General features: G+C 45.3%; 1 protein-coding gene across 4 annotated transcripts in view; it reads right to left on the minus strand.

The window, feature by feature from the left end:
- GKAP1 (G kinase anchoring protein 1) overlaps positions 1 to 16,873 on the minus strand; it is a 53,495-nt gene that overhangs the window by 20,334 nt on the left and 16,288 nt on the right. For all 4 annotated transcript variants that reach the window (XM_060235405.1, XM_060235406.1, XM_060235403.1 and 1 more), the window contains exon 4: positions 14,453 to 14,530. In XM_060235405.1, coding sequence (XP_060091388.1) covers positions 14,453 to 14,530 — 78 coding nt within the window. The remainder of the gene's footprint in view (positions 1 to 14,452; positions 14,531 to 16,873) is intronic.

A 16,873-nucleotide genomic window follows, 5' to 3' on the forward strand; every position in this document is an offset into this window, starting at 1 on the left:
TATCTTCAGAAACTGATGCAGGGATGTGGCTAACGTACAATCAACTATTAAAGATAGAGGAAGGAAAGGTGGAACTCAAATCAATCGAAGAATTATAGTATAAATATAATTGGTTTCAACTGCAACAAATTAAGAGTTTGGTGGAACAGGACATTAAAAGTGAACGTATTAGACAAGAGCAAACAGAATTGGAAAAAAATGCTGTTGGGAGATAATGAAAAATTGATTTCAAGAATTTATAAATTATTATTGAAATGGTCTACAGAAGATGAAGTAGTTAAATCTCAAATGATTAAATGGGCAATTAATTTTAACAAAGAAATACAAATGGAATCATGGGGGTATTTGTGGAAGAACTCTATGAAAATATTGTCATGTTATAATATTAAAGAAAACTGTTTCAAAATGCTATATAGATGGTATATGACACCTAAGAAACTGGCAAAAATGAACCATCAGGTGTCAGACAGGTGTTGGAAATGTAAAAAACATGAAGGATCTTTCTACCATATGTGGTGGACTTGTGAAAAGGCAAAGCAATTTTGGCAAATGATCCAGCAAGAAATGTCAAAAATTTTAGGTTATGACATTAAGAGGTCTCCAGACTCGTTTTTGTTGGAATTACAAATGGAAAGTTTTCCGAAACAAGATAGAACGTTGGTGTGGTATCTGCTTTCAGCAGCAAGGACATTATACGCGCAGTTATGGAAGCAAGATAAAATACCAGAGAAATGGGATTGGATTTTAAAAACTATTTCTTGGAGTGAAATGGATAAACTTACAAGAATTTTAAAAGACTATGATATGGAAAAATTTAGAAAAGAATGGGAGAAATTTCAAAAATATGTTGAAAAATACTGGAAGGTAAAGGGATACTTAGTGATTTTTGATAATAGCTGAATTGTGATGGAATAATGGACTTAATTTTTTTAATGTTTCTCTTTGTTTTTTATAGAACTTTAAAACAAGGATTCTTGATTTGATAAAATTACCTTGTATTTTTTTTTAAGTTTAAGTAACACCGGCAGGGGTCAAGAAAAGGGGGAGAGGAGGAGGGGTGAAAAGTACGATGTATTGTTCTTATAACATAATGTCTTTATTGTTCTTTTAGAGTATAGTAACAATATGTTGCATATTAATAAAAAGTTGTTTTACAAAAAGAGAAACTCCCATATCCTCTATCCTTTCCCTCTATTTGCCCCAATTTTCAGCTTTCCCTGATCCAACTTTCCAATTTTCAGCTTTCCTGGGGGCTTCTCCGCTTTACTTATCTCCCACCTATGTTGCTACCTTTATTATTTATTTATTTATTACATTAAATTTCTATCCCGCCCTCTCTGCAAGCGGACTCAGGGTGGCTCACAACATTCATTTCCACAAGTTAAAAACCAATAAAACATAATTACAATTTTAATTTTTATAAAAAACCATTTTATAGTCCTGTATCGCTACAATGTACAATATAGGCGGGTTCTTCGTTTCAGATGGTGATCACCAAATACTCTATATGATATCAGGTGGCAGCTCTCTCTCGGTTAAATATCGAAGGCCTGTTGAAACAATTCAGTTTTACAGGCCCTGCGGAAAGTAGAAAGATCCCACAGGGCCCTTATGGCCTCCGAGAGAGCATTCCACAATTCTGGTGCTGCCACTGAGAAGGTCCTAGCTCGCGTCAAATGCAACTTAGCTGCCTTTGGTCCAGGGATGGACAATAGATTTTTCGTCCCTGAACGCAGTGCTTTCTGGGGAATCTGTGGAGAAAGGCGGTCCCACAGATAGACAGGTCCCTGACCATAAAGGGCTTTAAAGGTCAATACCGACACCTTGAAACGGACTCGGAACACAATAGGTAGCCAGTGCAGCTCTTTCAGCACTGGCCGAATGTGCTCCCATAGAGGGAGCCTCATTAACAGTCGTGCTGCAGCGTTCTGCACTAGCTGTAGTTTCCGAGTCAGTGTCTATACAGAGAGCATTACAGTGTAGAGAGCATTACAGTGATCTATTCTTGAGGTGACTGTAGCATGGATCACCATTGCTAAGTCATTGTGCTCCAGGAAACTGGTGCAGAACGCGGCGGCTAGGCTGCTATTGGGGCTCCCAAGATGGGAGCACATGCAGCCGGGGCTGCGCGGACTGCACTGGCTGCCAGTGGTGTACCGAGTCCGTTACAAGGTGCTGGTCATTACCTTTAAAGCCCTATGTGGAGAAACGCCATTTTAATCCAGGTTGGAGCTTCATTGGGAGGGAAAACATAAAACTGCGAAGCAGGCTTGGGCCTAGCCTTCCCCTCACTCCCCCCTCCCTTCCAGAGCCAAACCAACAACGCTAGGGGGAAAGTCTCCTAGAGAGACAGGAAGTTCTTTTGTTCTCTGCATGTGAGTTAGGAGGAAGAGTTTTCAGTTCTCAGCTGCAGCTCGAAGGAAGAGGTTGCCAGTGTGGGGGCTCCTGCCTGTGCATGCGGCCCAGTCAGGAAAATGAGGCCTCCAGGCAGTAAGACCAAGTAAGTCATCCCAAAAGGCAGGGTGTGTTTAGATCAGGGATAGTAGGATGCGTTTATAACACATTTTCTTTGTCATGCTGTTTGCTGTGCGGGTGCTGTGCTGTGCTAACCTTTTATAGGCAACTGGTTTTGTTTTGTTTTTCTTTCCCTTTCTTTTTCTCTTGTAAATAAATATTTTTTCTGTTTTGAATGCTGGCAGTCAATCTCTGTACCACATAGATCCCCAACCGCTCTAGACCACGCTGTGTTTTAAGAAGGGGGCCCCGGGGAAGGGGGAAGGCATGCAGTTGGATAAGGTGCCAATCCTCCAGGGGTGCCCCAAAGAAGTGCTGAGGTCTCTGTGATACCCAAGTACAGGGTGGCAGAGGACCTTGAGGCCTGGCCTCATAGCTGGAGAGGGGGGTTGGGAGTCCTGTTCCTCTCAATCTGAACCCCTAGACTGAGCAGGTGGTGGCAGCGAGCCCAAGGGGCAGGAGGAGAAATAGCTCCCTCCAGGAGTTGGCGACTCAATAGGGAGCTGACGGGACCGGGTCTGAAACCAGAATCGGGCCGGTTTCGTCACACTTGGCGGCAGCGGTGGGATAAGAACAAACAGAGAACTTGATTGGCCAGGCATTTTTGGTTTTTTTGATACGTGCAAGCACCCAGAGGAAGCAACAGAGGTTTTGTTTTATTTTCGGGTCAACTGGAATAGGGAAAGTTTAGTTAGTTAGGATGGAGCGTGCTAAGAGGCGGGAAATCCTGAAGATGACAAAGCCACAGCTCCAGGAAGAGTGTGCAAAGCACAAGCTGGAGTGTGACAACATGACTGTAGTAGATATGAAAGACCTCCTATTGGAGCATCATCAGCATGCAGGGGCACCTGCAAAAGTGCCCCCTACCCAGTCAGAAGCAATTTTGCGGCTACAGTTGGAACTGAAGAGAATACGTATCGAGGCGTACCAAGAGTGCAGACAGGAGGAAAGAGAGAGGGAGGAAAGACAAGCAGAGAGGGAGCTGAGACAAGCTGAGATCCGCAGACGGGAGCAGGAAGAGCAACGTCGCCATGAGCTTGAGGTGCTACGTCTGGAAGCTGAACTAAGCAAAAAGATCAAAGTCACCCCCAAAGACTTTGCAGTGTACCAAGAGGGAGAAGACCCCTCCATATACCTCTCCAACTTTGAGAAGGCAGCCAAACAGTGGGGGATTGCAGAGGAAGACTATATGTCTTACCTCTGTAGCAACCTGACTGGAGAGCTTTCAGCCATCTATTACAGCATGCCTATGGAAGATGGGGGGATAACTTTTGCGGCCTATAAAGCCACTGTATTTAAAAGGTTTAAACTGGGGCCAGACCACTCCCGAAAGCAGTTCAGGGGTTTAGCTCCACAAGAATGTAAGTCCTATTCTGAATTTGGAGTAATGAAGGAACAGACAGTTCCAGTGTTATTGCGCCGGGATTTGTTGGTTGGCCAGTACTCTATCAATGCTGTAACCCGCAGCCAAACCCTCAGAGGAAAGTGGGAGGAGGAAGGCAACGTTAGGGAAGCCACCTCACCACCAACCAGGGAGGGGGAAATAACCCAGGTTACTGAGGACGAAGAGAGGGCAGTCACCCAGGAGGGGGAGGACCAGCCTGTCTCAAGCCCTGGAGTAGGGTGTTCCCAAGGGGAAGAGGGGTGTAGCTTTCCCCAAGTGCAGCAAGAGGCTGTAGATGTTCCTAGCGAGGAAAGGAACCTGTCTAGCATAAAGGATGTGCATCCTGAAGAGACAGAGGTGGGGAGTGGAGATTTCACAGGAGGTTCTGAGAGCAGCAAGGCTAATGTGGGCTCAGAGGAGCACATAGCTGAAGGCTTGGGGGAACGGGAGCAGTTCCAGAAGGGGGTCCTGAGCGGCCTTAGGTTGGAACCGGTTCACCAAGTAGCTGTGGATCAGGAAGTGGGATCGTCCGAGACTCTCTCGGAACAGGTTGTCTTGAAGCAGGGCAGACAGGAGTCCTGGGAAGCTGTGGGACCTTCCAGGCAAGAGGGGAGTCAGTTTGGTAGTGCTGAAAAACCAACCGAGGGGACTGAGAACCCAAGCCAAACCCTCAGGGGAAGGTGGGGGGAGGAAGGCAACTTTAGGGAAGCCACCTCACCACCAACCAGGGAGGGGGAGGACCAGCCTGTCTCAAGCCCTGCAGGAGGGTGTGCCTATTTCCGCAAGGGCAGCAGGATGCTGTGGAGCCTTCCAGGCAGGAAGGAGCTCAGTTGGTTGACACTGAAAAACCAACTGAGGGGGCGGAGAACCCAGATCAAACTTTGGCTGAGTGTCCTGGAAACAGTGGGACTAGGGGTGGCTTGAAGGAACAGATGATAGGAAGTCTGGGGGAGCCAGAAATGTTCCTGTCTGAGGTTCAAAGTGACCCTAGGCTGGAACCACTGTGTGAGGTGGCAAGGGACCAGAAAGTGGAGTTCGCAGAAGCTGAGACAGGGGATAGGGTGATGGATTTCCTGCCACTTCATACTGGTGAACGGAAAGTGGAATGGGAGGGACCCCATGTGATTGTGGATGACCTGGACGAGGCTACTTATGTGGTGGTATGGAGAAGACGGGAAAGGCCGTTAAAGTGGGGCAGGTGAATATACCACAGCCATTCTCTGCGAGGTCCATGGTGTTGCATATAGGTAGGAAGGAAGGAGACAAAAAGAAGCTGGGACAGCAATTGTTTGGAGCCCCAGAGGTGGTTTTCTGGGAGGTCAGAGTGGACGGGGGGAACATCCCACCAATGAGGGATAAAGAAGCAACTGTGTGGGAACTGGGCAGTTTCCAACCCCATATGTGGGACCAGGGATTTCCTCCTTTGATGGACCACTCATCCCAGCAACAGCAGCAACTGAGGGAGAGCACCAAACTCCAGAGGTGGTCCTGGGAGATGGAGGAGTACATCTTAAAGACTGGACATTCCTTCTGAATGCAGCAATGCGACTGTTTGTCCAGAAAGGACTAGGGTGTGGGACTTTGTGTATTGTTGGGAAAATTCCTAATATTGGTAAATGTTCTGTTTGGGTTAACGGGTTTCTTCTTGTTTGGTTGGATTCTGCTACGGAGTCACCTCTGTAGGAGGCAACCCCTCCGGCTCAGAATTTAAGGAGGGGCCGGTTTCGTCACACCCTATATGGCCGAGGACCTGCCTACCTGAGGGACCGTCTCTCCCCATATGAGCCCCAGAGAGCGCTGAGGTCAGCTGGAAAGAACCAGCTGAATATCCTGGGCCAAGGGAGGCCAGATTGAAGACCACCCAGGACCGGGCCTTCTCCATTGCGGCTCCACTGCTGTGGAATCAACTCCCAGAGGAGGTACAGGCCCTGCGATGTATAGACCAATTCCACAGGGCCTGTAAGACCTACCTCTTCAAAATAGCCTTCGCCTAATACCGAGCTAAGAAAGTGCCGCTGGATATGTTTTTTCTGCCATTGAACTTATGAAAGACCTATTATAGCACCATAATGTTAATTTTAATATAATCTGTAAATTGATTTAGGATGATTTTACTGCTATGTATGATTTTATTGTATTGCATTTGTATGTTGTGAGCCGCCCTGAGCCTGCTTGTGCGGGGAGGGCGGGATATAAATAAAAAGTATTATTATTATTATTATTATTATTATTATTATTATTAAAGGGGCCAACTGCTGCACCCGCCGAAGATGAAAAAAGGCGGATCTAATAGTGGCTGCTACTTGGGCCTCCATTGTTGTTCTCCCCCTTCAGTCTCTCCTCCATCAATCCCCTTTCCTTCTTTCCTTCCTTCCATCTTTTATCTTTTTCAGCCTGCTGACCACCATCCCTTGGACTCATAGAAACCAAGAGTGGTAACACTCAGCTATATTGTCATGGTTGCCTAATAACCCCCAAATGGCCACTGAGATCTCAGAACATAACCATGCAAAATCTCAGTAGCAGTGTATTTTTTAAATAGAGTTCAGGTTTTCTTCAAAGATGTGGCCTTTCCCATATTTGTACAAAAATCCCTCATCTGCCTCTGCAGTCTCTGTAAACTCTAGGGCCCAGTTTAGAATTACACAGAATACAAAAATATATACAAAAGGGAAAAGGTATGCAAACAAAATTATCTGAAACAATTTGATGTGAGTGTTGAGCTTTCATTTGATGTGACAGTTGAGATCTGGGAGAGAGCAGGAAAGGTGTGCTGCTTTAAGGGTGTGTGTTTCCCTTTCTTAACTGCCTTTTCTAAACAGCTGGGGGGAAGTTGAGTGCTAATCTACAGGAGGAGAGAGTCTGAGTTTGTGTGGTTGCTGGGGAACTGCTGTTTGTTTTGAGTGGCCTGTAGGTGATTGTTGCTAATTGTGAGCATCCGTGTTGCCTGGGGCTTACTACTGGCCCCACCCTCTTTGCATTTATAAGGCTTCACCTTGCCAGAGGTGTGAGAGCTAAAGGGCTCTTGGTTTGTGGCTCTTAGCCTGGGGGCTCTGTAAGAAGCCAGAAGAACCAGGAAACGGAGGCCCTAGTCTCCTTGTGCCCCCAATAAGGAAAGCAGACTTTCCACAAGGAGAACCAAATAAACACAAAAGGGTTTAATGAGAGGATTGTATATTTTAAAAGCTATTATGAAGGCAGAGTGCCAGCAGGGGGGTGGGGGCTTTTTAGTGTTTTGCACTGAGTGTCACATGTATGACTATCTGCCTACTGGACAGAGGTCTTGGGTGTGTGATCAGTGCAAGGAGCTCCTGGTTCTCAGGGAATGAGTTTGCACCCTTGAGGCCAAGGTGGCTGATCTGGAGAAGCAGAGACAGTCAGTTGGGCACTCAGAAAAGACTCTCGGGGACTTGTTAGATGAGCCCCACTCCAAACATGGCAGCCCTGTTGCTGCCAGAGAGCATGAGGGTCGAGAGGGATCAGGGCAGCGTGCTGAGGATAAGGGGAATGCACCCTCAGAAGAGATCTCTTCTTCAGTTCATGAGCAGGTATCCTTTCATGCCAAGAAACCTTCCCTGGGCAGGAAGGGGAGGGAGTGTCTTGGTAGTTGGTGATTCAATCCTTAGACAAATAAATAGCTGGATGGCAAAACTGCGTACTGACCGTATGATGACTTGCCTGCCTGGTGCAAAGGTAGTAGACATTATGTGTGTTGTAGATAGGTTGACAGATAGTGCTGGGGAGGAGCCGGTGGTTGTTGTACATGTTGGTACCAATGATGTGGGAAAATGCAGTGGTGAGGTCCTGGGGGGAAAATTTAGGCTGCTAGGCAGGAGACTCAAGGCCAGGATCTCCAAGCTAGCCTTCTCAGAAGTGCTACCTGTTCCACGCACAGGGCCAGAGAGACAGACACAAATTAGGAGTCTCAATGCGTGGATGAGACAATGGCGTATGGAGGAAGGGTTTAAGTTTGTTAGGCAGTGGGATGCTTTTTGGAACAAGTGGAAGCTGTACAAAAGAGACAGTCTCCACTTGTCCCCAGAAGGAATCAGGCCGCTGGCACTTAAAATCAAAAAGGTGGCAAAGCAGTTTTTAAACTGAATCTTAAGGGAAAGCCAACAGGAGATGAAATGTCTCTGGTTTGGGATGACTCATCTCAAAGAGATGACAGGTTAGATGTTACTTTTCTACCAGGCAATGAATTAGAGTTCTCCACTGAGATGGTGACAAACAGTATGGACTACCTGGTAAAGTCTTGAGCTGGCAGGAGGAAGGTTGCGGGCCTAAGTTGCCTGGGAAATTATAGATGTTTATATACAAATGCTAGAAGTGTCCAAGGTAAAATCAGGGAGTTGGAATGCTTAGTGTTGGGGGAAAATACGGACACTGTGGGTATTTCAGAAACTTGGTGGAATGAGAAGAATGAGTGGTACACGGTAATTCCTGGATATAAATTATATCGGAAGGATAGGGAGGGAAGGGTTGGAGGTGGGGTGGCTCTGTATGTCAGGGAGGGTATACAGTCCAGAAAGACTGAGAAGGTAAGAGAATTAGATTCCTTTCTAGAAATGCTTTGGGTTGAAATAGCGGGTCCAAAAGGAAGTTTAACTCTGGGAGTTTGTTATCACCCACCGGATCAAAAGATAGAGGATGATTTATAAAATGATGAAAGAATTAAAGACAGCGGCTAAACATAAAAACTGTGTCATAATAGGTGATTTTAACTACCCACAGATTGACTGAGTCAATATGTGTTCTGGTTGGGAGAAACAGATGGAGTTTCTAGACACTCTCAATGACTGTGCTATGGAACAGATGGTCACAGAACCTACCAGAGGTGGGGCAATCCTGGACTTGGTCCTAAGTAATGCCCAAGACCTGGTGAGAGATGTAAAAGCAATTGCACCGCTTGGGAGCAGTGACCATAATGTTGTTGATTTCTCTATTTGTATACATAAGGAGTTGCCCCAAAAGACCAACACAACCATTTTTAACTTTAAAAGGGTAAATGCTCTGAGATGAGGAGGCATGTGAAAAGGAAACTGAAAGGAAAGACAAACAAGGTCAAAGCCCTTGGGGAAGCCTGGAGGCTATTTAAAACTACATTCCTAGAAGCTCAGATGAAATATATACCACAACTCAGGAAACGCACAAATAGGTATTTTTAAAAGCCTGCATGGTTAACAAACAAAGTAATGGAAACTGTAAAAGGTAAGGAGGATTCCTTTAAGTGGTGGAAAGCTAGTCCAAGTGAGGTTAGTAAAACAGAACACAGGCTGTGGCAAATCAGATGCAAGTCTATGATCAAACAGGCAAAAAGGGACTATGAGGCACATATTGCAAAAAACATACAGACCAACAAAAAAACCAGCCAGGGAGGCAGTGGGGCCCTTGGATGACCAAGCAAGGAGTAAAAGGTTTACTGGAAGAGAATAGGGAAATGGCTGAGAAGCTGAATGCATTTTTTGCCTCTGCCATCACTGTGCAAGATGAGAAGTGTTTGCCCACTCCAGAACCACTGATTTTGGGAGGGGTGCTGAAAAACTTGAGTCAGATTGAGGCTACAAGAGAGGAGGTCCTACGACTGATAGACAACTTAAAAACTGATAAGTCACCAGGCCAAGATGGCATACATCCAAATTCAAATTGTGGATCTCCTGACAAAAATATGTAATCTTTCATTGAGATCTGCCTCCGTTCCTGAGAACTGGAAGGTAGCAAATGTCACCCGCATCTTTAAAATGGTTTCAGAGGAGATCTGGGAAATTACAGACCAGTCAGTCTGACTTCAATACCAGGGCAGTTAGTGGAAACCGTTATCAAAGAGAGAATTAGTAGGCACACTGATGAACAAAAGTTATTGAGGAAAACACAGCATGGGTTCTGTAAGGGAAGATCTTGTCTCAGTATCCTGTTAGTATCTTTTGAGGGGGTGAACAAACATGTGGACAAAGGGGACCCAATAGATGTTGTTTACCTTGATTTCCAGAAAGCTTTTGATAAAGTTCCTCATCAAAGGCTTTTTAGTAAGCTTGAGAGTCATGGGATAAAAGGACAAGTCCTTTTGTGGATCAAAAACTGGCTAATTAATAGGAAACAGAATGAGTATAAATGGGCAAATTTCGGAGTGGAGGGTGGTAAGCCGTGAGGTACCGCAGGGCTCAGTACTGGGTCTGATGCTTTTTAACTTATTCATTAATGATTTGGAGTTGAGAGTAAGCAGTGAAGTGGCTAAGTTTGTGGATGACACTAAACTGTTTAGGGTGGTGAGAACCAGAGAGGATCGTAAGGCATTCCAAAGGGATCTGTCGAGGCTGGGTGAGTGAGCGTCAACATGGCAAATGAGGTTCAACACGGCCAAGTGTAAAGTAATGCACATTGGGGCTAAAAATCCTAACTATAAATACAAGTTGATAGGGTGTGAACTGGAGGAGACTGACCAAGTGAGAGATCTTGGGGTCATGGTAGATACTCACTGAAAATGTCGAGACAGTGTGTGCAACTGTAATAAAAGAAGGCCAATGCCATGCTGGGAATTATTAGGAAGGGAACTGAAAACAAACTAGCCAGTATCATAATGCCCCTGTATAAATCCAGGGTGCAGCCTCATTTGGAGTACTGTGAACTATTCTGGTCACCGCACCTCAAAAAAGATATTATAGCATTGGAAAAGTCCAGAAAGGGCAACTAGAATGATTAAAGGGTTTGAACACTTTCCCTATGAAGAAAGGTTAAAACACTTGGGGCTCTTTAGCTTGGAGAAACATTGACTGTGGAGTGACATGATAGAGGTTTACAAGATTATGAATGGGACAGAGAAGGTAGAGAAAGAGGTACTTTTCTTCCTTTCTCACAATATGAGAACACATGGACGTTCAATGAAATTGCTGAGCAGTCAGGTTAGAATGGATAAAAAGAAGTACTTCTTCACCCAAAGGGTGATTAACATGTGGAATTCACTGCCACAGGAGGTGGCGGCGGCTACAAGCATAGACAGCTTCAAGAGGGGATTGGATAAACATATAGAGCAGAGGTCCATTAGTGCCTATTAGCCACAGCGTTTGTTGGAACTCTCTGTCTGGGGTAGTGATGCTCTGTATTCTTGGTACTTGGGGGGGGCATAGTTGGAGGGCTTCTTAGTAGTCCTGGCTCCACTGGTGGACCTCCTGGTGGCACTTGGGTTTTTTGGCCACTGTGTGACACAGAGTGTTGGACTGGATGGGCCATTGGCCTGATCCAGTATTGCTTCTCTTATATTCTTATTTGTCTTGGTTAGTATTCTGAAACTATGCCCATGGAACAAATATACAAAAACTCAGCTCTGCCTAGTGACCTCACAAAAAGTTTATTTATATCAGTGCCTGCAAAGGTGTAGACCCCTTATGTACAACACCATTATATCAGATGTGAAAATACCAGCACCTTTTGCTTGATTTGATGTTACTCTGACTTCACTAAGCACAAAACTGTTGGTTAGATTTTAAATTGCCATAACTATACTACATCCACGTCATTGACTATTGTTGCTCTGCAGCAATCCTTAACTAGATTGTCTTGTCCACACAAGAAAGTTCTGTTGTGAATTATTGCTATAGTGCAATGACAGCACAATATCCAACACTGTGGGGATGCAGCCTGGTCTCAAGCTCCCAAGTTTGTATAGAGATAGCTATATGGGTCAGATTCCTGATATCTACTTACATTTATTTATTTAAATATTTTATCAGCCATCCTCAAGGTAGTGTACAAAACTCCCATAAAACATCAAATAAAACCAATTAAAACCAGTTAAAACAATAAGAGCACCATGGTGTAACCAGTACCGGCCCTAGGGTGTATGGCACCCCAGGCATACTCCCTGCCCGCTGCCCCCCCTCAGGAGCACTGCAATGTGGCGCCGCACTCTATTGCCCCCCCCCCGGCACGATCAGAGGAGTGCCATGACAAGGCTCAGCCCTACCCACGTCAACATGACCCAGGCTTCTTCTAAGTTCTTTGAAGAGCATGCTGGAGGTTGCTTCTTCCCCTTCGCTTCTGGAACCGGAAATGAGGAGGGAGCAAACCTCCTCCAGTGCACTCATCAAAGAACTTAGAAGTCTGGGCCTTGTCAAAACAGGTAGGGCTGAGCCTCGTCGTGGCACTCCTCTGATCGTGCTGAGGGGTGGAGCACAGCGCTGAGCAGTGGAAGGGAAGGGAGGGGGCGGGCGGCAGTGACAGCAGTGAGAGGCATTTGTCTTGGACACGGGGGGGGGGGAGAGCCCAATTTTGCGCCCCCTAGCGGCGCCCTAGGCAAATGCCTAGTGGGTGAGCCGGCCCTAGGTGTAACTAAAGATGGCGCTAAACTCCAGCAGAGCTACTATCTCATGGGGGGCAAAGGGGGGGGGGGAAGTACCAAAACAGGACCATCACTGGCCTCAACCAAATGCCAGGTGGAACATCTCTGCCTTGCATATCCTGTGGAATTGTAGCATATACTGCAGGGCATGGATGTTGTTTGGCCAAGAGTTCCATCATGTTGGAATCAGAGCAAAGAATGCCTTGGTCAAGGGCAGCCAGAAGTCTCTCAAGTCAGGAACCACCAGTAAGTTCTGATCTGTCAAGCATAACACTCTTCCGAGGGTATACCAGGAGAGGCAGTCCCAAAGATACATAGGTCCCTGACCGTTAATAGTCTTAATGGTCAATACCAAGATCTTGAATCTGATCTGGTACTCCGTTGGAAGCCAATGCCATTCATGTAGCATAGGATGAATATGTGTTGTGCGCAGCATCCTAGTAAGGACCCATACTGCAGCATTCTGTATCAGTTGGAGTTTCCAGGTCAGCCTTAAGGGTAAGCCCACGTAGAGTGAGTTACAGTAATCCAGTCCTTTGCATGCATTACAGAGGCTAGACTGGAGCAAGACTGGTAGGGAAGCCAGTTGCCTTACCTGATGCATTTGAAAAAAACCCAGCCTGACAAAATTTGTGACCTGGGCCTCAATTGTCAAGGAGGCATGCAGAATCACACCCAGTCTGTTGACATCAAGATCCAAGTGTTGGCATTCCAAACTGGAATCTCCCCATCCCAGCCACAGAATCTCCATCTTAGAAAGATTAAGTCTCAGTCAGCTGTTTTAGCCAACCCATCACAGCCTACAACCCCTCTGACAGATTTTCTGGGGCAGTATCTGGTTGGCTACCCATCACCAGAAAAAGCTGGTTATCATCACCATATTGATGACAACCCAGCCCAAACCTCCGCACCAGCTGGGCAAGGAGCGCATATAGATGTTAAATAAAATCAGGGAGAGCACTGCCGTTGAGGGGCTCCACAGACTAAGGGGTACCTGGGCAATACCCTCTCTCCCAGTGCCACCCTCTGTCCCCAGCCTTGGACAAAAGATGTAAGCCACTGAAAGACTACCCCCAAACTCCTATGTTGGTGAGGCAGTGGGTCAGAAGATCATAATCAACCATGTCAAACGGTACTGTTATGATCCAACAGCACCACCAGTGCTGACCACCTCAATCCAGCTGTTTGCAGAGTTCATCCATGAGGGTGACCAAAGCCATCTTTGTTTCATGGCCAGGGCAGGAACAGATCCAGGACTGACATGTCATTCTTAACTTACCCAGGAACAAAAAAATCAAAACTGGGAAGTAATTGGAAGGATCTAGAGGATCCAAAGTTGTTTTTTTCAAGAATTCTATGACCAGAGCCTCTTTCAATTCCTCTGGATAGACCCCCAAAGTCTAGGGACAGATTGATAAAGTCCACCATAGGGCCCTGTATCCTCTCACCACCAGCCTTCTCCAGCCACAAGGGACACAGGTCTAAGATACAAATGGTTGGCCTAAAAGTACCCAGGATCCTTTCGACACTAGCCTGGGTGAGCTAGCTGAAACTGGGAGACTGAATCCAAAGGCGGTGAAGGAGCCTCCAGTTCATTTACTATATCAATGTTGGTGGGGAGGTAGTGGCAAAGTAACAAGACTTTCTCTGCAAAAAAGTCCACAAAAGCCTCAAAGCTAATGGCTGAATTTCTAGTACTTCTGAGTTCTCTCTGAGAGATGTTAACAACCAAATTACTCTAAACAGTTGTGCTGGGCAAGAGCTAGCAGATGTAATGGAGGCTGTGTAAAACTCTTTCCTCACAGCTTTCACCGCTATCTCATAGGATTTCATATCACCTTATAAGATGCTCTTACAGTCTCATCACAAGTTTGCTGCCAAACCTGAAGTGGGGAAATGCCAGCTCTAAACAGCTACATTGTTCTCTAATCCTTTCTCCAAGAAAAAATAACAGACCTGAAAGAGCTAATCTTTGGTCAAAATATATGAAAATAAACAAGCTTACTACAGCAGTTTTAAAGTTCTCTGAATGCACAGCAGTTAGCTGACACTTCTTTTAATGCCCTAACAACTAATATATTTTGGAAATGTACATTTTTTAAAAAAATGAAATTTCTATATATTTCCTGTAGATTAACCAAATATTTGATTCTGGAACTCATCCAAAGAGTTGATGAGAACATCCACTGCAATCAAACTGCAATAAAAGCAGGAAATACCTTTCTGTGTTCTTCATATTCCAGTTTGCTTAGAAGTAAAGCCTTTTCAAGATCTGCTTCAAACATTTCAGAAGTCAGCTGAAAAAACAAGATGGTCAGGAACTTTGTTTTGAAGCTTACTTTGGTATAAGTGTGATTAAACTATTTCCCACCAAATCTCAACCTGTACTACAAAGGAGCAGTAAAATTAGTCAAGACTTCTACAAAATCTAGGGAAAGTATGATTGAAAATAACTGAGTTCCTGGAATTCAAGTCATTTTATGCATACATAATCTGTTCCTAAAAATTATCTTTTTAAATACATTGTGCAATTATTAACTATGGAGCAATACCACTGACACAATTATCTGCGGTGTGGGCATATCCTTTCTCTACTTCCATTCTAATTTAGAAGTACAAACAAGCCCTTGACTTTATAAGAAACACTCTTGCCCTAGGTATTCCTCCTCCAAGGTCTCTTCCTTCCTATACTAGATCCCTAAAAACCTAGTCATAGATGTGCTTTCACTCTTGCTAGGCTTAATTCTTTTCTCACTGCTGAGCTGAAAGGTCGTTTTTCTAAAGTCCCAGTACTCAGATCACTTATCTGATTGTGAGCCTGGAGCTGTAGAAACACTTGGCCATCTATTATTTTGTCATCAGTAGTCAGTTCCTAGATCAATTTGGATAATCCCCATTCTTAAAAAACACCAATTACCAACTGATGCTCCCCTATTTGTTGGCAGATATTAATCCTGAAACCCCCTATTTTGTTACAAAATATTTAATGATCATTTTATCTATAAAATAACAAAAATCTGGATTGATCCGATTGTAACAGAATCTGGTATGTATACTTAACTAAATAATAGGTTTTATTAGAAATCCTGTTCTAATATTTTATTTACTTTTTAGATTTTAATATTTTGACTGTAACCTTTGAATTTTGTGAGTAATATTGTGTATCTACTGTATACGTTTGATAATTTATTTTTTTATTTATTATTTATTTCTGTGGATTTATATTCCGCCCTTTTTCAAAGTGGGTTCAGGGCGGATTCCAACATATCAAACAGTAAAACCAATAATTACACTATTACAATAAAACAGTTAAACAGTTAAAAACATTAAAAGTTAAAAGTTAAGGTCAGTAACAGCGTGGCTAGTGTAGACACTTAAATACACAGCCTGGTGTCCAAAGATGCCAACTATATTGGCCCGATTTTCTCCTCAGTCCAGATGGTAATCTGTATTGGCAGTTGGTGGTATCAGTGTTGTCAGCATTGGGAGGCCAGTTAGATGGTGTAGCAAGATAGGGACGCCTGCCTGCCTCAGCAAAAGGCCTGGCGAAACAGCTCCATCTTACAGGCCCTCTGGAATGACAACAGATCCAAGAGGGCCCGAACCTCTATGGGGAGCTGATTCCACCAAGTCGGGGCCAAGGCCAAAAAAGCCCTGGCCAAAGCAAGGTGAACGTCTCTTGGGCCAGGAACGGTCGGAAGATGTTTAGTGGCCAATCGCAATGGCCTCCAGGGCTCATATGGGAAGAGATGGTCCCTCAGGTATGCCAGTTCCAGGCCACACAAGGCTTTAAATGTCAGTACTAATACCTTGAAGCGGATCCAGTGGATTGGCAGCCGGTGTAGGCTGCAAAGCATTGGCCAACTGCTTGCCCATACAGGTGATTCAGTCAGCAAATGTGCTGCCGCATTCTGCACCAGCTGGAGTTTCCAGGTCAGCCTCAAGGGCAAGCCTGTGTAGAGCAAGTTACAGTATATTTTAAAAATATATATATATCATGAAGATAGAATGCCAGCAGAGGGGTGGGGGCTTTCCAGTGTTTTGCACTGAGTGTCACATGTATGACTATCTGCCCAAAGGACAGAAGTCTTGGGTGTGTGCTCGATGCAAGGAGCTCCTGGTCCTCAGGGAACAAGTTCGTACCCTTGAGACCGAGGTAATTGCCCTGGAGAAGCAGAGACGGTCAGTTAGGCACTTGGGGAAGACTCTCGGGGGCGTATTAGATGAGCCCCGCTCTGAACATAGCAGCCCCGTTGCTGCCAGAGAGCGTGAGGGTCAGGAGGGAACAGGGCACCGTGCTGAGGATAAGGGGAATGCGCCCTCAGAAGGGACCTCTTCTTCGGTTGGTGAGCGGGAATCCTTTCGCGCCAAGGAACCATCCCTGGGCAGGGGGAGAGGGGGTGTTTTGGTTGTTGGTGATTTGATCCTTAGGCAAGTAGACAGCTGGGTGGCGAAACCGTGTACTGAACGTATGGTGACTTGCCTGCCTGGTGTGAAGGTAGCGGACATTACACGCGTAGTATATAGGCTGATAGACAGTGCTGGGGAGGAGCCTGTGGTCGTGGTGCATGTTGGCACCAACGATGTGGGGAAATGCAGTAATGAGGTCCTGGAGGAAAAATTTAGGCTGCTAGGCAGGA

Source organism: Heteronotia binoei, chromosome 4 (genome assembly GCF_032191835.1).
Source record: "Heteronotia binoei isolate CCM8104 ecotype False Entrance Well chromosome 4, APGP_CSIRO_Hbin_v1, whole genome shotgun sequence".
In the NCBI taxonomy this organism is placed as follows: Eukaryota; Metazoa; Chordata; class Lepidosauria; order Squamata; family Gekkonidae; genus Heteronotia; species Heteronotia binoei.